We start from the raw sequence: 24,048 nt of genomic DNA, 5'->3' as shown, positions 1-24,048 counted from the left end.
ACACATGGAACATGTTGCCATAAGGTCCACTGGCATAGACATCTGTAAAAGAGAATTTTATGAATGTTGGGATGCTGTTATACACCCCTACTGGAGTGAATTGGCTGCCATCTTACGATATTTGGTCGTACCGTATTTCCAAATGTGGAAGCGGGTTTGGTTGCCAACTTTTATTGTGGTGGCATGGGCAGCTTAATCCCTTGCATGGGAGCAACTGTTCCCCCACCTCTGAGTTCCACGGAAGAGAATTTCCTTGTAGACGGCTAAGGCTGGCATAACTAATGATCTGTCATGGACATGGCTGTGATCTGGAGGAGTGTGAGGTACAATTTATGTGTGCTGCTCTGTCCCACCCACAACCATGCCCCATTTCAGCTGTTCAAACAGTGTATCTTCCCCAGCAGAACAGCTGTGCCAGCAGATTATTGTGCTAGTGTATCTGTCCTGGCACTGGCACAATTTATGTTTTGTTGGTCTCAGTGAGCTTCGGCCCTGCCCTGTAGCTCAGGAGTAATAAGAAGTGGTCCTTCCGTTCCAGACATTATTGGCCTGCCCTTTCCCATCGGCCCCAGAGAGCATAGCTAGGAGTGAAGAATGCTGGGAGTTACAGTCCAGTAGTAAATGGCAGACTGCCTTTTGCCCATCCCGTACACAGGCTGATGCAAGAAAGTATTTGTAGTCCACAGAGTAGTTAGTAGTTCGGCCATCTGTAAGAGAACACAGATTTGAAGTGGTGGGACTGCAAACTGCAATGCTGGAGGAATAGCGAAGGCTTATTGTCATTACTCAGTATGGCGTAAGTGGACAGGGACAGAGTGGGACCCGGATTCAAATCCTCACGTAGCCATGGAAACTCACGGGGGTGGGAGCGGCACTGGTAAAACCAGTCCTTATGTATCTCAGGAAGCCACGTGACAGAGAATTGTTCTGTTGGATTGGGCTCAATTGGGTGATGGGCAGCATTTAGATCCATGTTTATGTTTAGTTGGAAACATACACTTTATTTTAGTTTCAGGTCAAGAGACCACATACACCTTAAATCACTGCAATTCTCCTCCTCCTACATCAATTGTACTCCTTCTTCCTGGATCTTTCCCCCCTCCCCTTGACATTTTCTTACCTGTGACACAGCGCTGAAGGGACATAACAATTTGCACCAGTAAAGGACAGGGAGAGAAAACGGATTGAGCAAGAGGCAACTTTCCTTTCAGCCATTTCCCCACCATCCTCTCTTCTGCTGAAAAGTGCCACCATTTTCTTGGATAATGGTTGGGAAAGAGATCGATGAAGAGCACGAGACATGGCTTTCCATAGCCATACTATGCAACTCCAGCATATTCAAGGAAGGGTTTACTATTCCCCACCAATCTCTCCTATGCAAAGCCGCATTGTGGTTGGTGGGAACTCGCCTCGAAGTACATGGACATCTGACGTGCGGGAGGAGGAGACGGCGAGAACTCATGTGGGCACTATTTCAGAAGCGCGTGACCCTGAAATAATCTGCCCCTGCCTCATTGCCAGAACTAGTAGCGATGACAAGATAGCAATCCTTGTTGGGAACATGCAGTCATAAACTGGAGGTCCCAGGAAATCAGTAATCTGGAAACATTTTGAACAGTGTGCAGCACATGCTTGCATAGCGGCACGAAGGTGCACAAGTGTGAAAGAGTGCTGGCGTGGCAAAGGGTATTCTACAGTTTGGCACTGGAGACATCCATTGGTGTGGCTGCTCCTCTGGGCAGAGAAGACTGGGACATTTGGATCAAAGGGTCAATGTCCTATGAAGCTTCAAGAGTGCCACACAGGACCATAGTGGGGAAACAGCCCCCATTAGCCAGGTGATCCCGATATTCCCAGTATAGCTTGGCATGATGGAGGGCATAATGAGGGCCAGTCTAGGTGGATGGGAGATTCCACTGAGGGAGAAAAGCATTTTTCAGCCTCAAGTGGTGATCTTGGCGAACAAGCTAAAGGACCTGCACCTTGTAGAAGAAGGAGGAATATTTTCTAGCAATCTTCTGAGACCCCCAAATTAAATAAGGGGAAATGGATATTAAGCAGCGGGGGGGGCATTTTGGTGCTAGTGCGCATCCCTGCCAAACAGTCATAGAAAAAGGCCAGACGGGTTTGTGTTTAGTTATGCATCATGTGGTTGCTGTAAAACACACTGCACTAAACTGTGCTAACAGTGGTCCAAAACAGGGGATAAATTGTAATATAGATGCACCCTCACTTACTTTGAAAACCCTGTAAGTTGGATGCAATTGGCCAGAACATAACACATAACTTTATCATTTCAGTATCTTTTTAAGTCTCCTTTTCTGTTAATGATCATGAAGTAATAAATCATTATCTACTTTTAAAAAATCAAAAATAAATTAAAAACAGTAGGTTTTTAATTCAGCCACTGCCTTGTGGCTATATCCACTGATGGAAAAGGCTTCAGGAGTTAACATCTAGGCAAAATCTGGAGCCGGAGTCCCGGAGGCAGTTTGTGTCATTCTGTCAACTCCTGTGACATCGCTGGAACCAGTTGTATTGGCTCTTGCCTTTCCTTTGGACTATTTCAGCAATGTGGAGAGGGGGGATTTGCTGCTTGGGTAACAGGCTATCCTCCATATGATTTTACCCAGGCTTCGTGCTCTGAAGAGGACACTCCAGCTCAGAGCACCCTACCATAGTCTCTCGAGACTGAAGGAGGCCTACGAAGAATAGTTCTGAAGACTGTCATCCACTAGAAAAGTAATCCTCCCCAAATTTAATAAGTACTGTAAATGGTTACAACTTTAATTTGTGATAGGGCTGTTGGCAATTTGAAACCAGAAGCCCTAGAGAAAGTGAGGGAATTAGGCAGCCATATTTATCATGGGGTCCATGCACCTCCCTCCCTCCCTCCCTCCCTCCCTTCAAAAAGGCCCCCTTTCTGTTATTTCAATTCAATTCACATCCTCCCTCACTTAAATAAAGATTATCACACTTGGCAGGTAACTTTTTAAAAGCTATGGTCAGGTGAAGTCTGCGGTAAAAGCGTTCCTAAGAACTGCCTTTACACGAGACAGAGAGGGATTCAGAATGATTAGTCCCTAATGCCAGCAAAACCGGGTCCGGTAATTTTGCTCTAGGCGACTTCACACTCCTTCACCCAAGTCTGTCTCGATTTTAAATAAACAATCTGGAAGGTCTGCTCTTCCTCTTTATTTACTTTAGGACCCTAATTTGGTAATATGGTAATGTGGCCAGATCAAAACAATCTAAGTCAAAATTATCCAATTTACTACTGTAGCATGGTCTAAACAAGGAGACAGCTTACAGACAATTTGTCTTTTTATATTTTATTACAAAAGATAACATTTCGACAAGCTTAGTTTACGTCATTTAGTATTTCCAAAATAACCCCCAGCCTTAGCCACCAGTTATTTCCTCTATAAAATGAAAACAATAAAAAATGTCTAACTAGATCTTAAATAAGCATTCTTACGCAATCCTTTTGATTAAAGTTCTGTCGGCTGCATTTCTCTCGGTATGTCATCTCTTCTCCGTCCTTCTCCTTCTCCTCTCTTCGCCCATCTTCCTTAAATTAAGAAGTTATGTCCTTGTCCATGGAGTTGAGATAAGATATGGGTCAGCTTGCTCTTCTTAACTCTTTTTTTTTCTTTAGCTGGAGAAGAACTGACCTTGTACATTTTCTCTCTAATTAGCACCTGGGCATAAGCAGATTTCTAGCTTTTTTGTTGCAGCTCTGAACTAAATCCTATGAAATACAACACTATTCTATTTTCATAATCAAATCCATGACAAAGTCAAGACAGAAACATCAGTTATAGCAAACATGGCAGGACAGGTCCATGGTCTTGCTGGGAGGTGTCCTGCTCTGGTGTCATTGGTCGGGATCCACTGTTCCATTTTTTAAGGGTGTATATAGCTGAGGCACCCTGTGTGACTGTGGTTCTATTAAGCAGTTTTTGTCATTGTTTGAGGTTAATGTTCTGACCCTGCACTGATTTTTTTGATCTTTCACATTTGTCAGCAAAAGGACCTGGCTTTGACTCCCTCTGTGGTTGGAGCAGGAAGGGTGAGGGACAGGGAGGAGATGGCTCTGTACAGTTTCCAAGAATTCATATGCATGCGTGAGCATTTCCTTAAACTGAGGCCCACACATAACTGCTGGATAGTAGCAGTACATCTATGAGTAACTGCTTTAACTTTAAAAATAAACAGTACATTTATTTGATATTCAACACTTCTGCTTGACTACTGCAAGTGCAGGTAAAATTTTCCATATTTCATCATATGCTCTCTTCAGGGTGAAGCAATCTCTTTCAATGGATGAAAATCATAATCCAGAACGCCCTCTATGAAGACATGTATACAACACTATATAAGAATAACTACAATATAGGCATCCTTCAGTCTCGAGAGACTATGGTAACGTGCTCTGTATGGAGGACATGGAACAGCGTCTAGTATTTTGACGCTGTACGCAAAGCTCGGACCTGTGAATTGTATGCTTAGAATGTATACATGTTTAAATTAACTATTTATTTATTTATTTATTTATTTATTTATTTATTTATTTATTTATTTATTTATTTATTTATTTATTTATTTATTTATTTGATTTTTATCCCGCCTATCTGGACCAACGGTCCACTCTAGGCAGCTTCCAGTATAAATTCAGAAAGTAAAAACACTATCAGGTACATAATAATACAAATTAAAATAAAAATAGAAAAGTAAAGGAAAGTCAAGAATTGGTTGGAGGGAAGACCTGGATAAACAACCATGTTTTTAATTGGGTCTTAAACAAGTCAGTAACAGGGTGTGAATTTAGACCTGAAGAGGAATGAACTTTCAAGTGCTATTAACCACATGACAACTTCTGTTCATATTTACAAGACCAGAATCTGGCTTATGGCTTTCAACCACCACCGAGGCACAGGCAGCACAAGTCTCGGCTATATTGATACCTGACTATAAATAATACCCTTTGGCCTTTCCTTTTGCTACATCCCAGCAGACTGGGGATGTTCAGACGCCACTCAAGGTGTCAACCAACAGGATATGGAAGGAAAGGGAACAAGAAGTCAGACTTACATCACCTCTCCACACTGAACATAAGCCATTCCTTTTAATCCCTTTCCCCATGCCTTTCTTTTTAGCCACACCTCCTTGACAGGTACAAAGTTAACAGGTACAGCAACTCTTGTTAAATTCCTATAACGTTGGAAAGGTAGGCTGTGGTCCTGTCAGGCAACTGTTAAGAGCAGGGACCTTCTGTCAGAGCACTGGCAACCCTTCTCCATCCTTCTCATCAGTTTCTTATAGCCACATACAAACCCTTTCTCCCGATATCAATACCGTAGGGCTTTTGGACACCAAGACCCCTTGTGGTGCAGTGGACAGAGTGAAAGACTAGACCCAGGGGACCTGGGTCAAGTCCCTGCATGGGAAGTCATTATGGGGGTGGCACTGGTAGAACTACTCGTTAAATTTCCTACATGCCTTGAAAATCCTACTAGGGGGGCCGTGAGTCAAATGCAACTTGACATTATGTAACAATAGCAGCCTAGACAAAGCTGCCTGCTTCTGCTCTAGAGCAGTGGTCCCCAATGTTGGGCCTCCAGATGTTCTTGGACTTCAACTCCCAGAAATCCTGGCCAGCAGAGGTGGTGGTGAAGGCTTCTGGGAGTTGTAGTCCAAGAACATCTGGAGGCCTAACGTTGGGGACCACTGCTCTAGAGTATTCCTCCACAAACTGCAGAGAATACAGGTGTTTTTCCACAGAAGCGTCTTGAAGGAACAACACCTCTCTTTGCTGTGAAGGTTCAAGTAGAAACAGGATCAGCGAAAGCCAACAGTATTATCCTTTCCCAGCTGCTAGGTTACAGGAATATTACTCCTCTCTAAAGCTTATGGTTTATCTCCATACAAGGGCAAGGTGTCCTCATCATTCTTGACTCTAGTATCACTACAGGGGTTGACTGCCAGGCCTCTCTGAGACATCCTGATATCAACCGACGGCAAGCTGGTAATCTATTTTCATGCCTTTCTCCACAAAGCAAGCAAGCTGATGATATGCTTGTCTTTCTTTGCAGTTCCATGGTAAGACAGCCGCAAAAGGTAAGGTGGAGGAACATCTATTTGGAAAAGGTAGGGGGAAGAAAACAGGGAATTCCCAGGAAGCTGTTGTTGCCTCAAGAGACTTAAGGAGCCCCACACCTTAATTTTGCTGCACACCGTTTGCTCTCTAGAGCACTTTGGCCCAGAAAGTGGTGTCTTGGCAAATCACGCCCTGGGGGAAAAGGCAGCCTTTTTTTTCAATGGATGCTCTTTTCAAGTGTCCACTTTCTAGCCAGAATCCTCTTTGTCTCTGCTTGCTCTCACAACAGTCCATTGTACGCAGAGTTGTGCTTTTTGTTTTGTTTTGTTTTTTATTACCCCATTGCACATCTATAAGTCCCATTGGGAGGGAGGGCAATCTGCAGCTTGTGAAACTGTGAACCTGAGATCATGCCGAATGCTCTGTATTTCCTGACAGGGTTCTTTCCCCCATCATCAAAGGGGGGACAGCAGGCCTTGGCCCTTTCCTGTGGGTTGGTCCCCAAGAATGGATGAAATGAAGCAAAACGTGGTAAATACCAAGCGATAAAGTTAGTCAGCAGTTGTTTAAATTATAATAACTAGAAACACATGTACGGGGGGGGGTGTTGTCTGGTGAGGGAAAACAAAGTCTAACCAAGCAGTTTATATGTTTCTCTTCCTCTATAAATTAGGGACAAGCCTATTTCATGCTATAGGTGATGCTTTTTTAAAAAAATCACAATAACAGGAGATCCTGTCCCAGTCTTCAGAAAGCTCAGGGCAGCATATATTATCCTCCTTTATCCCCCAAAATGATTTTGGGTCAGGTCGAATCTGAGGTGGTTCCTGACTCAAAGCCTAGCAGTGGCTTCCATGGTTAAGTCAGGGCTTGAACGTTGGCCTTCACAGTTCTTCCAAGACTTTAGGCCCAGCACCAAATCAAAAGCAAGAAAAACAAGCTATCTCAGAAGAGCATGAGGTGTGGGAGACAGATAAGGCAGCGAAGACCAGATGGACACTGAGGGCTGGCCTGGCACAAGTCATTTTTATGCTTCTGGCAGAAATTCCAAATTAAGAAGGAACACCGTCCACAGCAGTGCCTTCACTCTGATGGAGCTTGAAGAGAACATCTCCCCATAGACTAATACAGTTTCTAACCTTTAATTCTCTTCCTGACATTTGCCCTCAGATGCATGGGCTGGACTGCTCAATTCTACTGTTGCCAAGAAAAACATCATGTAAAATCTAAGTGATTAATTTATATGATCTGCTATAACAATTTGGGGGGTTGGAATAGGACTTGGAAAAACTGATTTCAAATCTTGTCTTGGCCATGAAACTCACTGGGTTGCAAGGATAAAGTTGGAAGAATGAGGATCACGTACACTATCTTGAACAAACAGAAGTAAAGGAGGGGTATAAATTAACTATTGCATAAAGATAGCTGTTATCTAATGATATACCATAAATATTTCAGGAGTTTGTGAAGTCCCCCTTCTAGCTCCATAATATTTATTGACCAAGTACAGTTTTGAATTATGCTTAATTTTTTTTAAGTGACCCTAAATTAAACTATTCTGCATTACTAGCTTTCATACTCTCTTAATGTATATTCCTTATATGTTTACATACCCTTGTGTACACAGTACTGTACTTTAAATTTATACTCATAGGCAAAAATAGACCTGTTCCAGCTTTCAGGGCGTTTACAAACTTCTACTGACAATGAGGAAAACCACAAGAGGGAGGGGCACAAGCAATAAGAAGAGAATGAAATGTACATACTTAAATGTTTACCATTAAGAATGAGAACTAGAGGGTGATTCCCAGGTTTTCATTACACTTTGAACTTTAAAAAATGTCACTGTAAATAAGAAAATATTAATTTTTGAATGGTTACTTCCCCTCCCAGCTTTAACAAGCCCACATCCTTAGATACAACAACTTTTCTCTATGTGAGGAAGTGTCTTCATTTTAAACCCCATTATTTAAATGTCTTTATTTAAACTACTGTATTTTAACCCACTTTTCTCCTTAAAAAAGGACCCAAGGTGGCTTACAACAATGAAAATATAATAGTTAATAACAACATTAAGAATCTGGACTAATGTCAATTGGCACATATTTATTGGATCTAGTTCTTATTTGTACAAGTAGGATGTTTCTGTGAGGTTAGATTCACCTCATTTTTTTCATCTGTGCATTTTTAGTTTGTAATTCTGTGTAGACATTTCTGTGAGTAATCTGAAAGCCAGTTCCTGAGTATTGATGCATTAAATTCCTCTCTAAGTCTCTCTTTGATTTCAGAAGTATGTGTCATCTACTCACCGAGTTTTGCACTGCAGTCAGTTCACCTGAGAACAGACTCACTGAAGGATCCTGCAGAGGCTTGCAGGATTAGTCCCTGGTTTCTGTTCTGTTTTATAAAGACTAGATTGAAACCACTGGAGAGACCTCTCAGCTTCTTCTCTGAGTCTTCTGATGGAAGACTTTTGTGATCGTTTCAATCAACATAGATTTTCCAGATTATAATGGGCCATTATCATGTATTGTTTCAAATGCCTTGGGTTAGTCCTTACACGTTATGTTATAAACCTAACATTTTAATTTGGTAAGAGCTGGGTCCACCATCTCTTGCATTTTAATATTTTAGATCTAAAGCTATTTGGCTGGCAATGGTTTATATATGACAAACATATCCTAACACCCAAGTATTCTCACTCCAAAGGGTTACATCTGGTCAAACGGCAGTCCTAAACTTCATTATTTTAAAGCAAATCCAACTGAAAATAGATTGACTTCTGGCTTAGGGCTAGCATTCAAACATATATGTTTACCAAAAATGACCCATAACTGTGTTACACAATTACTACACATAATTAATCCTAATCCAACTCTGCCTTTTTCCTTGGACAGCCACACCCCCTCCTAGTGATTGGTGCTGAGCCCTCCATTTATTCTTCCCCACCCCCCACCCCCACCACACTGGCAAGTGAGTACTGTAAAAGAATGAAAAGAGATAAATAGTTAATGGTAAGAAACGCAGAACAAAGTTTTAAGCTGGAGAAACAGAGGTGTTCACCTGAACCAAAAGGGAAAAAAAAAGACAAATCAAGAGATTTTTGAAGTTCCAATAGATAGGTGGTTATTCTGTCTGCAATCCAATTTTTGCTTTCTTTTATTTTGTTCTAGTGGTTTTGCTATTTATAGGCCATGGCATCTGTGGAGACTGTGTGGCCCTCAGCTGGTATACTGGGAGGGTTCAACCACTACCAGGACATCCAATCTGAAATCCTTCAGGTGAGGAGTTGGGGATGGGTTGTGTGCCATACTGGCTGTAGATGGGCTTTTTTCTTTCTTACTTGCTTGGTTCTAGGAAAGATTGCTTTGTGTGTGTGTGTGTGTGTGTGTGTGTGTGTGTGTGAATTCGCCTCTAAATGGTATTTAGGATCTAGTCTTCGAATCCTACTTAACCACAGCAAGGTCTCTTTCCGTAACAGCAGTAGTAACTTGCTGCTTTCCGAAACCTTCTGTACCCTTGCTTCCTTTGTGCAAATACTTTTTTATATTATGGGGGGTCACCTGGCAAAGCTTAAGGGCCCCCGTTTCTTGTATAGTGAAGTTAGGATTGTACAACACTTCTGTTCTTTTTGAATCACTTTTTCTTGTAGTGTGATATGAGAAGTACTTTTCTACTAAGGTGTTACTTCTTTACTCAAAATGGGTAGAGTAGCATCGCTTTAGACCTACTATTCTGGTTTTTAATACAACTAATTATGCCATAATTCAGGGTTTCACACAGCTACATTCTCTTTAAAAAGGCAAGTTGTAAAAAAAACCCACAAGATTGTGTTTCTGGGTGTTATGACTGGAACCTGTTATGCAGAGGGAGGGACTTGTACAAGCTATACTACTCAGAGCTTGTTAAAAGTTACATCTGAGTTACCGGAATCCCTCAACCAAGAGGGCTTCTGGCTGGGGATTTTGGGAGCTGTAGTCCCAAAAAACTTTTACAAGTGGTGACCTTACTTCGCTCTGTTATAAATTACCTCAGTCAACTGCTTGACACTAACTGTGATGGAATAAAAGCTATTGAGAGGATGTGGGAGTATGAACCTGTAGAATTACCTTAGACAGACAGTCCTTGGTTCATGTATCCTCTTCAGGTGTGAAATTCCTGGGTGCTGTAGAGCAAGTCCTTATTTCTTCATTTGATCTCCCCCCACCCCTCCTCCTACCTCGCCACGCACAGATAAAAAGAGAATACTACTGACTTGCATAGCTGTAAGGGTGAATGAAATACAGTAATGTACAGTATATGAGGCTGTTTTGAATACAAAAAAAGACAAATGATAGCTAGTTATTGTTATCTTTACTTCCAGAAATGGGAAGGGCAGAATAACCCTCTACTGTATTTCAGAGATGTCTCTTGAGGTAATTAGGACCCTGGGATTTTCTGTCCCGGGTGCCAAAATGACATTAAATACTGTATCCACTATGATTAATGTTGTTGCAAAGCAAGGACAAGTTAAAGGGCAAGCTGCTCGGTCAGTCCTCAGGCAGCAAAATCATTAGACTTGCCCTAGGCAAAGTGAGTGTCATGGACTCCTTTGGGTGTGATTTCTGCCGTACTTGTCTCTCCAAAGAGAATCATATGTATGAATGTAAGGCCCACATCCAGCAAATGCTACATGTACTCTTGCATAAAGTTTGGAATAATTATTTTTGTGTTGACCAAGGTGTCTGGAGGTATTCTGGAACTGTATTCACAAATAATAAAATTTTCCAGACTCTGTGCAAAAGTGCCAGTTAAGGCATATGTATGGGACAAGAGAAAGAGCAGAGTTCTTTTTGGAAGAGAGGGATGTCAGTAAATGATGTTACTTGAGCCTCAAAAGGCTTTTGGTGAACATCTGTGCTGCCTGTTGAGATAACTAGGACACTGCTTGAGCAGAACTGAAGCTTGTGTAGAATTCTGATAATGGACTTCCACTTATCTTTACCTCAGTGGCAGGCTGTAGGCCATGCCCTCCTAGCCTCTGGAGCTCATCAATTTAAACATTTTTGTAACTGGTTTCCATATTTAATTAACAGAACATTTCATTATAGACCTTATTTGGCAGCCCTTTTTGGCTTTTTGGCTTCTCTCACACAGCACTTGTTCTGAAACATCTAGTGCATTTGCTGCTTTTTATTTACATTCTAGTGGTGGAAAACCGAGGATTCCCCAGATCCTTTCTCTCCTGAGATCTTGGATGCGGCTCAGCCTGAGGAGATCCAGCAAATCAAGCAAGAGTGTGATGAATCATGTTGGGATATTGATTTTCTCCTGAAGAATTTCTCTGTCCCAGAACCAAATGCAAATAGTGCTCCTCAGTTAGGCCAAGAGGAACAGCCTTCAGTGTCTGCTGTCTGTCAGAAAGTAGCCATGGTGGAGGAAAACAACAGGGTTCAACAGGGACCCTCAGACCTGGATGCCAAATTCCAACTAGGTGAGGAGTCTATGGATTGTGTTCCTGGTGCCCTGCAGAGCTATGCCCAGGAGGTGACAAATCCAAATAATAGTCTGTTATTCTCCACCAACCAAATTTTTGCCCAGACAGACTTTGAAAGTCCTGTTTCTGAGAGTCAGCATCGTGGGGAAGCCAAACACAGAGCCCATGGACAGTATTATCAGATGACCTATGAAGCTTATGTCCACCCAGCCCCTCCTTTGCTGGGCAAACATGCTTCTTATAGTCAGTCCCCAGCGGTGCCCTCTCAACCACAGCACTGCAGCCTTTTGAATGGCTACCACCCTTTCTACTACAGCCAGTGCCAAGCCCGGGTCCAGCTGTACCAGACAGATCCTGCTCTGACCACGTTGCCCCTTTTGGGTTTCTTGACACCTCCTCTGCCTACTAGGGAAGGCACAACGAAGCCTAAGAAGGAAGCCAAGCCTTGGCCACACAAGCGGCCTGCTAGTCACATCTGCAGTCATCCTAGCTGTGGCAAGACCTACACCAAGAGTTCCCATCTGAAGGCCCACCTCCGCACTCACACAGGTAAGAAACAAGCAACTAACACACAAAAATAAACATCCTTCCACTGAACGAAGTGACCACTGGGAACACTGTATCGCACAAAGTATACATCGAGTTCCTTGTTTTATATAGATAATTTATTTCTGGTAAAGTGCTTCAGCCATGGAAATAGGTGGTGGTGGGGAAAACCTCCTCATGACTCAGAAGGAGCACAAAGATATAGTCATATTTGTTGGTCTTTATTCATTTGCAGGTGAGAAACCCTACCACTGCAACTGGGAAGGATGTGGCTGGAAATTTGCCCGCTCAGATGAGCTGACTCGCCATTATCGCAAACACACTGGCCATCGCCCCTTCAAGTGTCAGGTCTGCCAGCGTGCTTTCTCCCGCTCGGACCACCTCTCCCTGCACTTGAAGAGACATTCGTAACCAACCCAGAAGCAACAGTGGATATTCTGAACCAAGAGGGACTCTCGGAGAGAAGGAGAGTGGTCGTGGGATGATGTCTATATGTTGCTTGCAGGCATCCATTGCCCAGGAATAAGGCAGAGCTTCCTTCTCATAGGTTGCTATTAAACGTGAGGGTCCCCAAATGAAATGTCCTAGAATCCCAAATTTATATGTTCTTTTCTCTTCCATACACCACCTTGGGAAAAACAAAACTGAAGAGAATTTTGACCACTAGGAAAAATGCTTGTGTGATCAGAAATTGCCTGAATGTGTCTGCCATCTTATCTTCTGCTTGTTTCCATGGTCTTGCTTACAATTGACTTGTAAGAAACAGGAAATGCCTTACTATTATTTATTTTACTGGCTCAGTCAAGCCTACCACATTGCTCAGATCTTCTACAGTATTTCTGTAGGCATGACCTGCTTGGTTTAGGGTTAGCACCTCAAGGAGGTGGAATGAGAGAAACCACTATTAATCCGGAGACATTTGGTTCTAGAAGGTTCCTATGTATCGATGGAGATGGCACAACAGCGCCCTCTAGGGGCTGAACTACAACTTGCTGTATTGCATGGTGACTTGTAGAAAACAGTATTTTCAAGATGTATGTGATTAAAACATAACAATGTCCTAAAGTTTCCTGGTTCAAGTAATGTAAAGCTGAGTTCAGGCTTCACCCTTTTAAGCAGGAAAAAACTCTGAGATGATGGTGTAAATCAGTGATGTCCTCTTTCTCTTGCCATTGCTCTCCTGGCAGATAAAAGAATGGCATAGCTCCATTTCACAGATGAAAATATAGATATTCTTAGATTAAAAGGCACAATACCTACAACCACTAAGGGAAATAAAATTGCAAAAGTTATTTTCTGCCTCTTCTGTGCAAACCTGGACTGGCTTGATTTTAAAGCAAAAAATGTATTTTGTCCTTTTGATTAAACATACCTTTGGTTAAAGAAAACAATGTACCCATAATAGGAAAAAATGTATCTTATATATCATGCATAGGCTCAGATTTCAAATTGCTGCTATGTATGTTTATGCACCTGCATTTCTGTGTGTGTATACCACAGACAAGGTAGATCTGATACATCTCAGACTTACATTTTAGAGTCTAAAGATAATGGGACCTAGGTCAGAAGATGGAAAGCTACAGATGAGATCTTTGGAAGTCCTAAAGGGACAAAATGGGAACAAATATATATATATAAAAGAGTACTGCCATGTTCATATCTGTTGTTCTTAGGTTGTTAATGACCAATGCCTATTCCCTGAGTAAAAATATATATTATTAGAATAGGAGAGAGATAATTTTACAGAAGTGTCTGTAAAGTCCCTGCTAGTAGGGCAGCCACAACAAGAAGATGATTAAGGCTCCTGATCTTTCATAGCTGTGATGAAGAGGGGATTTCAGCCGGTTTTTGTGATGGCATGTATTATACTGGTTTGTTGCACATAGTCAAGAGAATTTTTTTATTATTATTATTTGATTTATAACTCAGAAACAGAGACCAAAAGAAAAATACATTTGAGAAACGGGTATGATAAGTATTACAACACAATTAAATCAAATCTCGATAGCACTGCTCTTCCTTCCCTCAGTGTAGACAGCCCTGGTGTGGTCGATCTAGTCTGTACACAGCAGATGTAGCTTTTCACACCAGTTACAGCAGGTAAAGTCCCTTGTTCTGCACAACTGTTAAAGGTGTAGGATCTTGTTCTAGCTTGCATGTGGCCACCTTAAACTGCATGGAGGGAAGGAGAAACCTTTCAGTTTCACTTTTTGCCAAATTTAATATTTTAATAAATCTATATATTTTTCCTCATAAGCAGCAATTGTGATAAGTTTTTTTCAAGACCAAATGAAATGTTCAGTCTTCTTCAAACTACTGTACTTCCAGCATGGAAATGAAATGTCTGTTGCATCTGCCAGCCTTGTTTCTGTTAAAGATGAGAAGTCAGAAGAAAGGTGTAGTGATCCTGGCTCAACCTCACAAAAATGGTTGGAATAAATAGGGATTCCCACCCAGATGGTTTTTAGAACACAAAGCACATAAAGAGGGCTTCCCAGCGCAGTGTCGTGGACAGAGTGACAGACTAGGTCTCTGAAGAACAGGATTCAAATCTCTGCTTGGCTATGGAAACTGACTTGGGGAGTGGAATTGGTAAAACAACTCCTTAAATCTCACACTGACCTTGAAAGGCCTTGATAGGGTTGCTATAATTTGGTTCTGACTCGACAGCACAGAACACACACAAGTATATAAGGCTCTCAACATAAACAAATGTATCAGTTTAACTTCTAGGTTCATTTTTTTAAAAAAGTCCCATTTTTCTTTCTGTTCCACTAGGGAAAAAAAGTTGTGGAGATGAGAAAGCCTATAAAAAGATAAACCAAATTCTCACCTATTTCTAAATCTTAAAGTTGCATTAAGATCTTGCAACTTTGCATATGCAAGTGATGCTGCATGAGGAACAGGAAGCAGGGTGGAAAATTGTGTGTTGTCTGAACACTTTGCACTGGTCAAAATGCAGCCATCCACATGTTGCTGGACTGAAACTCAGCATGGTCCTGACTAGAGAGATGCACAATCTTTTGTATTTGTTTAATTTTGAGTTGTTTCGAGAGTACCTCTTTTGTTTTTCATGCATTTTTGTGCCAGTCTTTTTGTTTAAAATGAGAAGGGAATTTTGTTTCAGATTCTTTCATTTCTGGTGTCCTTGTCTGTGAAAGAAAATTTCTGGCATTCTCAAGAGTCCTGTGGAACCTTTAAAAACAACTTCCAAAAAAGTCACCACAGAATTAATTTACTTCAAATGAAGGCAACAGTATATGAGATAGAAAAATAATTAGACCTAAGCAGTTATAAAGAAAGAAAGGCTCTGGCAGTGCCTATCCTTCAGTGCCCACCACCAGCAAAAGGCCAGACAAAGACCCTCCTCACCACCTCGAGTCTTAATGCGAAGCAAAAAATGCCTCACCAGCTATACCGTTCCCCTTTATTAGGTCAATGGTTCATGTTTTGTTATGTAATTGTTCATGCATATTCATGTTGCTGAGAGGCGGAGCTGGGAGAGAGATGCTATAAGAGGTGGAGTCAGTCAAGAGGTCAGAGAGAAAGAGTCAGAGTGGAGTGAGAGAAAGGAGAAAGATAGAGTGTGGATTCTGGGGAATTCTGAGGTGTAATTAGAGTTAGGAGTGTATTATCAAATAGAAGGTTGTTTTTAATAATAACTTTTGATTCATGAATCGATTTCTATTTCTGTAATCAATAAATAAATGTTCTATGTAAAAGACCTTGAAGTATGGACCTGAATCTTTATCTTCCTGAAGCAATGGTGATTTAGTGATCACCTGGTGGCAGCAGTGTAAAAGAGGGGATTGTTTGTCTTTGTGTGCTCTGAGTCTTGATGGTCAAGAAAGGGGCATGAGGGTGAACACCACAATTCTTGGCAGTGGCGGACTTGAAGAACTCCAGTCAAGCCTGATTTTAAAAAGAATTTTCTTGAGTCAAGGGTACCTTTTAGACAGAGGCTTGTGGCAAAAAAGTTTGGTTCCTCACTAGAGCTTTTGGGAAAAGCTTAATGGTGGGGGCTTCTGAACCCAGATCTGAGAGGTCTGAGATAGTGAATGACTCTGAAGGAAAATTTTCCTGTCTTACCTCAGGATCTGAGGATCAGTAGGCTAGCTTAAGGCTCAAGGCTCGAAGAGTTTAGAGAGTGCTTGTGAAAAAGCAGAAGCCAGGGTTCAGAGTGGATCTGAGGGAGGGGAAGAAAAGGCCTTTGCTTGAAATAGGATTATTTTAGTGACTGGAAGTAATAAAAGAAAGACAGGTCCTTTAAAAATCAGTAAACAATCTGTACTAATCATCCCAGAAGTAAATATGCCACGCAAACGTACCAAAAGGGGGAGTCCTCAGGCTGAGGTTTTACCTTAAGAAATGGAGGGAAACAGTGACCCTTTAAGTCAAATAGAACAAGAACAAGAGGAGTTTGATGAGGGTGCCTCAGAGGAACAAAAGGAATTAAGCTCCCGGAAGTTTGAAAAATGGAAGCTGGAACAGGAATTTAAATTTAAGGAACTACAGCTCAGAGCTGAGCAAGAGACCAAACAAAAACTAAAAATGAGAGCTGACCAAGAGGCCAGACAGCTGGCCACTGAGCAAGGGGCCAGACAAATGGCATTTGAACAAGAAAATAGACAGAAAGGGGGTTTCAATTACAAACGAGACAATTAGAAATTTCTGCTCCAAACAATAACCTTAACAATAACAACAGTGTTGGAAGGGGAATTATCTCCAAAATTGATCTTAAGAAGTTCCCCCAATATAAAAGAGGGTACTGTCCTGAATCTTTTCTCATTGCTTTTGAGCTCGCCTGCTGGGACTTTGAAATTTGAGATGATGAAAGGATGATTGTTTTGAGGGCTCAAATAAGTGGAGATTTGGCTGAGTTGTACTCCCTGATGCCCCTCGATAAAGCGAGAGATTTTTGAGGCATATAAAAAGATGGTTTATTCACAGTTTTGTATTAACGCTGAACACCTGAGGTGAAAATTTCACTCTCTTACTAAAAGGCAGGAGGAATCTTATTCAGAGTTGGGAGCTAAATTGCTGCAATGCCTTGAGAAGTGGATGGAAAGGGAGGAGATCACTTCTCTAGAACAAATGAAGAATTTGATTGGGTTGGAACAATTTTACTCCATATTATCTGGGGAATTGTGTTATTTAGTTAGGGACAAAAATCCTAAAAATCTACTAGAAGCTGGGGAACAGATTATATTAGTACAGGGACCCCAGATTCTCAGAGCTAAGAGTTAACAGACCATACTGGGACAACAATAAGAAACCCTTTAATAAAAATTACCTCAGCAAAACAACAGGAAGAGAAGGGCAGGGTAGTATTTCACCTAAATTGCCAAGAACTAGTCCGCCAAAGCTAATAAACCCTGAGTCAAAGTTCATCAAAACTCCTCAGAATGAGAGAAAGAACTATAAATGTTTTAACTGCGACCAGCCAGGCCATTTACAATTCCAGTGTGTGCGAAATAAACCTAATACAGGGAAGAATTATAATCAAACCAAAAAAGCGTATTGTTTAAAGCAAGTGGAATCAGCTGAGGGAAGCAGTAACCATAGGCCTGTTTCCATGACAACCACTGCTTCTACTGATCTTGAGGAGGAGGACATTCCTGAAGCCCCTGTAGTACATTGTTTTTACATTAGAAATAACAATACACTTCCCAAAAACGTTGATGAAGAGATATTTTTCAGAGGAAAGAAATACATTCCTATAAAGGACACGGGCTCTCAAATTTCTATAGTACATTTTGATTTGATAGCGCAGGATGACATAATTCCAGGCAAATCTATGACCTTAAAAGGAATTGGGAAAGAATCTGTAGTGCTGAAAGTGGCAGAGGTTCAGATAGACTATGGGAATTGTTCTGGAAAGTGACAAGTAGCCATTTCAGATGAAATGCCAGCAGGTTTTCTACTTGGTTGGGACTTAATAGAACATGTGCAGAGTGCTTTTGAAGTAACATATTCCACGAGGGAGCAGTTAACAATCCCTGAGAGAAAAATTGATTTCCTAACCTCTGAATCTATTCAGGGATGCCTCAGTTTAGAAAATGACCATGAAGTAACCAAAATGGCTGATGAGGGTATTTTGGAAAACCCTAATGATCCTTCTTGTATTAAGGAACAGAGGGAAGATAGTACTTTGAAATATTGTACTACACTAACCCCTGAACAGCCAGAGAGGTCGATGACTGATAAAGACCTGATATATGGAGATGGGTTGCAGCTGATAAGCATGTTAAGAGTGTTTTTGCACTTACACTCTCATCAGGGGGTCAGGAATCTCCTACTGCAGTAGAATTGGATACTGTAGCACAGGGGAGCCTGGAGGGAGAGGTTTCCTTGGATACCCAGCTTAAGAGTGGTGCTGAAGCTGATCTCATGCTTTTGAAAACTGCAAACAAAAATAGTTTGGCTCAGGAGCAGGAAGAGGACACTATTTGGGTAGATTGCTTTGGAACCAACACCAGTACACCAAGCAGTGCATCTAAAACCAACCAATCATTTAAGATTGCACTTAAAAGACCCTCGCTTGAGAAGCTTAAAGAGACCCTTGACAGCGGTCCCCCACATAGGGAAAACTTGTTGATAAAAGTACCTGTGGGTGAATGCATGAGAAGGAGAGGAAGCTGCCTATCCTTTCCCTAAAAGCTGACATCACTATAAAACGACCAGCAGACAACATCCTGTGGTCAACCGAGTGCAGTCGACGGAAAAGGTTGCAGAGGAAGGAGCCAGTGGTCGACAGAGGGACTCCTGAGTGCCAGCAGTCATGTGTCCAGCTGAAGGAGGAGGCAACAACCGGACCAGTCGTCAGTGCACCTGATTACAACTGTGAGTCCACCCTCTCTACAGATGCTTCGAGCTATGGACTTGGAGAGGTGCGGTGCCAAGCAGGTGACCGCAGGAGTATGTCAAACTTGGACCTTGCAAAAGAGACTCAGATCATGCCTCAGAAGCCAAAAGACTGATGGGGAGGATAGACATTTGTAAATGCTATGAAAAATTGAAGATCCATGGACAGAGACGTGAAGAATGATACCAGGACTTTTACTATAAACTGAAATGGACTATGATTCACAGTTTAATTATTTATGTAAAAGTTTCCTGATTGCGATTTCTGTAAGGTTGGTAATGTTAATGAAAATAGTAATAAATTGTAAATGATAAGGTAAAGTATATTACTGAATACAGTGGTGCCTCGCATAACGAGTGCACCGTTTAACGACGAATCTGCATAGTGATGTATTTTTTAGATCGCTAATGCGATCGCATTGCAATGTTTTAATGGGCAAAACATCGCATTGCGATGATAGGTAAGCGTTTTGCTTACCGATCTTCGCATTGCAATGTTTCTAAAACAGCTGATTGGCGGTTCCAAAATGGCCGCCGGACACAGAAAATGGCCGCCCGCATTGTTTTTGCGCCCAGCCCTCGCTTACCGAGGGCGTGAAAATGGTGGCGCTATGGAGGAACTTCGCTGAACGGTGAGTTTGGGCCCCATAGGAACGTTCCTATGGGTTTTTCTGTTCCGTTTAGCGATGTTTTTGCATAGCGACGATTAATCTGGAATGGATTAACGTCGCTATGCGGGGCACCACTGTATTAGTAAAATGTTTAGAGTGTAAGGAATGGTATTTTTTTAATTGTTTAGAATATAAGGAATGGTAATTGTTTAAAATGTTTAGAGTAATAGGAATGGTAATTATTATATTGAATGTGATGTTAGCTATAGAGCTGTGAATTGTTACGTAAGTTATGCAATTGTGCCTGTTTGTTTAGGAGGAAAAGGGTGTTTCCCCTCCCAAACAAACATATTTAAGGGGGGAGGTCTGTAGCGTTCCCCTTTATTAGGTCAATGGTTCATGTTTTGTTATGTAATTGTTCATGCATATTCATGTTGCTGAGAGGCGGAGCCGGGAGAGAGATGCTATAAGAGGTGGAGTCAGAGAGTCAGTCAAGAGGTCAGAGAGAAAGAGTCAGAATGGAGTGAGAGAAGGGAGGAAGATAGTGTGTGGAGTCTGGGGAATTCTGAGGTGTGATTAGAGTTAGGAGTGTATTCTAAAATAGAAGGTTGTTGTTAATAATAACTTTACCTAAAGAAGATATTCATGAATCAATTTCAATTTCTGTAATCAATAAACAAATGTTCTATTTAAAAGACGTTGAAGTGTGGACCTGAATCTTCATCTTCCTGAAGTAATGGTGATTTAGTGATCACCTGGTGGCAGCAGTGTAAGAGAGGGGATTGTTTGTCTTTGTATGCTCTGAGTCTTGATGGTCAAGAAAGGGGCACGAGGGCGAACGCCACACCAACCACATAAAAAAGCAGGAAAGCACCCAAAAATGATGACATAGAAAACAATGGTATGACTTCAGGAACACCCACCTAACACAATAGAGACTCTCTGGATCTGCACAGTTCACTAGAAAAGAGGCTAGGAAGCAGTTAGCTAGTGACAAAACAATCCCTCCCCCCAATCACCAATTATGCACCTTTCATAGAATAAACAGAACAAACCTATCAATTCTAAAGGAAATCAAACCTGAGTGCTCACTGGAAGGACAGATCCTGAAGCTGAGGCTCCAGTACTTTGGCCATCTCATGAGAAGACTCCCTGGAAAAGACCCTGATGTTACGAAAGTGTGAAGGCAAGAGGAGAAGGGGACGACAGAGGATGAGTTGGTTGGACAGTGTCATCGAAGCAACCAACATGAATTTGACCCAACTCCGGGAGGCAGTGGAAGATAGGAGGGCCTGGAGTGCTCTGGTCCATGGGGTCATGAAGAGCTGGACATGACTAAACGACAAACGATGAAATTAACCAAATACTTTTTTCAAAAGTCAATCAAACAGGAAAACCATTGCACACAGAAACACATGCCCCCTTAAATAAAAAACAAACACATAGTCTTCTTTCTTCTCCTCAAGACAAGACAAGACAAGAGAGCAAGCAAGTTAATAAAGGCAAAAAAAAAAAGTTTTTTAAAAAATTCAACACCTCCCTAAACCAAAACTACAAAGAATATGGAAAGGTTGTTTTCACTGCACCATTTTTAGACCAGCAGGTAAGCAGCACAATCCAAGATGGAGGGCACCAGGTATTTGACACTTCAATGGCTGTAATCCTACAAAGTACATGATTACTTTATCTTTTCCATTATTCCTTATTTGTTATACTTATGAGGGAATAAATATTTTACCACACAGGTCATAGAGGTAAGCAGCCTTTGGAACATCACAATCTAAAAATGAACATCTAAACCTAAAAACAAAAGTTCTACACAGATTGAACACTTAATTGTTCAATAGCTTCAAAACATTGGCTGAAATCCTGTTGCTAACTTAAGAACCCTTGTAATGTTCAAACTGTTTCTTAGTCAGCAATTAAAAAGTCCTTGCCATGATGTCTGTGAGCATGTGTGCACAATGACTTTGGTCCATTGTGGTCTGAAAGTTACATCTTTTCTTACATTAAGCAACAGGAGTTTGGCTATTATGTTTCTGTTAACAGTAGCAGCTTAACCTCTGCTTCTAACAGCAGATGGTAAAGATATGAATCTTCAAGGAATTTCACAATTCTTGAGTAATGACTAATACTGTCGGTTCCTGTCTTGTAGTTAATTGGTGGAACAGTGGAACTTATGGATGATCTTAGTCAGAATAGTACAGTAAGCAGAAAAAATATTCAAGGCCAGAAAGGTAAAGGTGGTTGCTGAGCAACCTTTGTCTGTGTGACGACAACCAGGTCTTTGTGATGTCTCTGGGAAGACTTTTAAGCTATACTGCTTGGTGGTCAGAAGTTGCTATCCTGTTTTAACTCAGACTGGCCCCAGTCTTGCAGAAATCAGGTAAATCTTGTATGATTCCTTCTTTAGTACTCACTACAACATATAGATTATATGAGCTGCCAAGCATTTATTCCTGTAAACTGTGTGCAGCTTTTATACTATGTTTGAAAAAAATGTTGGTGTTTGATGTACTGCTGGGGACTGGTTCCAAGTCCCCCTGTGGATACTGAAAACTGTTGTTGTTTAGTCATTAAGTTGTGTCCAACTCTTTGTGACCCCATGGACCAGAGCACGCCAGGCCCTCCTGTCTTCTACTGCCTCCTGGAGTTTGGTCAAATTCATGTTGGTTGCTTCGATGACACTGTCCAGTCATCTGGTCCTCTGTCGTCCCCTTCTCCTCTTGTCTTCACACTTTCTCAACATCAGGATCTTTTCCAGGGAGTCTTCTCTTCTCATGAGATGGCCAAAGTATTGGAGCCTCAGCTTCAGGATCTGTCCTTCCAGTCAGCACTCAGGGTTGATTTCCTGCAAGATGGATAGGTTTGTTCTCCTTGCAGTCCAGGGGATTCTCAAGAGTCTCCTCCAGCACCACAATTCAAAAGCATCAATTCTTTGGTGGTCAGCCTTCTTTATAGTCCACCTCTCACTTCCATACATCACTACTAGAAAAACCATAGCTTTGACTATGCGGACCTTTGTCAGCAAGGTGATGTCTTTGCTTTTTAAGATGCTGTCTAGGTTTGTCATCACTTTCCTCCAAAGTAGCAGGCGTCTTTTAATTTCGTGGCTGCTGACACCATCTGCAGTGATCATGGAGCCCAAGAAGGTAAAATCTGTCACTGCCTGCATATCTTCCCCTTCTATTTGCCAGGAGATGATGGGACCAATGGCCATGATCTTAGTTTTTTTGATGTTGAGCTTCAGTTCATTTTTTTGCACTCTTTCACCCTCATTAAGAGGTTCTTTAATTCCTCCTTACTTTCTGCCATCAGAGTGGCATCATCTGCATATCTGAGGTTGTTGAGATTTCTTCCGGCAATCTTTGGGATTCCTCCAGTCCAGCCTTTTGCATGATGTATTCTGCATATAAGTTAAATAAGCAGGGAGACAATATACAGCCTTGTCGTACTCCTTTCCCAATTTTAAACGGATCAGTTGTTCCATATCCAGTTCTAACTGTTACTTCCTGTCCCACATATAGGTTTCTCAGTAGATAGATAAGGTGGTCAGGCACTCCCAATTCTTTAAGGACTTGGCATAGTTTGCTGTGGTCCACACAATAAAAGGCTTTTGCATAGTCAATGAAGCAGAAGTAGATGTTTTTCTGGAACTCTCTGGCTTTCTCCATAATCCAGTGCATGTTAGCAATTTGGTCTCTGGTTCCTCTGCCCCTTCGAAATCCAGCCTGTACTTCTGGGAGTTCTCAGTCTTGCTAGCGTGTGAAATGAGTGCACTTGTATTGTGGTATTGCACACTGAAAACTGTGGATAACAGCAAATGATAGATAGATAGATAGATAGATAGATAGATAGATAGATAGATAGATAGATAGATAGATAGATAGATAGATAGATAGATAGATAGATAGATAGATAGATAGATAGATAGATAGATAGATAGATAGATAGATAGATAGATAGATAGATAGCATGGTAAAAGGGAAAAACAGATTAAAATATTTTCACATCTATTACCAGAAATGGTTACTAGAGAGAGCCAAATACCATGCTATGTATTCCTCACAAACAAGTATCCATAGCATAGTCTCTGGTTCCCTCTAGTTGCCAGTTCTGATAATACATGTGATCTTTTTTCTTTAATATTTTTAATATTTTCGGAAGTGGATAAGTGAGTCAGTGGATGCTGATACTATAAATAAGGGGGTTCTACTGTATTTGCATCCTTGGGTGCGCTATAATGCAGTGATTTCTCTCATCCTTCTTCAGTTGCTTCCTTTCTCCACTTAAGAAAGGTAAACTCTTTTTCAGGGTCTCCATAGTCCATGCCTTTACATATCCTGACTATGCTGTAGAGGAGGAAGTGGCCATCTACAGAACTGAGTGTCATGGATCTGGCACAGGTTAAAGGCAACAAATTAAAGCAAAGAGGCCTTGGGTGTGTGTTT

The 24,048-nt window shown here is 41.5% G+C and overlaps 1 protein-coding gene across 2 annotated transcripts; it reads left to right on the top strand.

The window, feature by feature from the left end:
- Nucleotides 1-6,080: 6,080 nt before the first annotated feature.
- Nucleotides 6,081-15,846, top strand: KLF1 (KLF transcription factor 1). 2 transcript variants are annotated; one of them, XM_072991561.2, is made up of 5 exons: nt 6,081-6,120; nt 6,539-6,631; nt 9,274-9,381; nt 11,288-12,125; nt 12,358-15,846. In XM_072991561.2, the coding sequence occupies exons 3-5, from the start codon at nt 9,295-9,297 to the stop codon at nt 12,531-12,533; spliced, it is 1,101 nt and encodes a 366-aa protein (XP_072847662.2). In that variant the 5' UTR covers nt 6,081-6,120; nt 6,539-6,631; nt 9,274-9,294; the 3' UTR covers nt 12,534-15,846. The 2 variants fall into 2 exon arrangements, with proteins under 2 accessions (XP_072847662.2, XP_020647348.3); XM_020791689.3 differs by lacking the exons at nt 6,081-6,120; nt 6,539-6,631 and adding an exon at nt 8,961-9,114.
- The last annotated feature ends 8,202 nt before the right edge of the window (nt 15,847-24,048 follow it).

Source organism: Pogona vitticeps, chromosome 2 (genome assembly GCF_051106095.1).
Source record: "Pogona vitticeps strain Pit_001003342236 chromosome 2, PviZW2.1, whole genome shotgun sequence".
Classification (NCBI taxonomy): Eukaryota; Metazoa; Chordata; class Lepidosauria; order Squamata; family Agamidae; genus Pogona; species Pogona vitticeps.
This window is presented reverse-complemented; position numbering and strand designations above follow the sequence as displayed.

What these genes read in the sequence shown, in the direction of transcription:
- KLF1 (XM_072991561.2), top strand. Translation starts at nt 9,295, where the DNA reads ATGGCATCTGTGGAGACTGTGTGGCCCTCAGCTGGTATACTGGGAGGG. An exon ending in TCCAATCTGAAATCCTTCAG is followed by an intron (nt 9,382 to 11,287) that starts GTGAGGAGTTGG and finishes TTTACATTCTAG; the next exon opens with TGGTGGAAAACCGAGGATTC. An exon ending in CCACCTCCGCACTCACACAG is followed by an intron (nt 12,126 to 12,357) that starts GTAAGAAACAAG and finishes ATTCATTTGCAG; the next exon opens with GTGAGAAACCCTACCACTGC.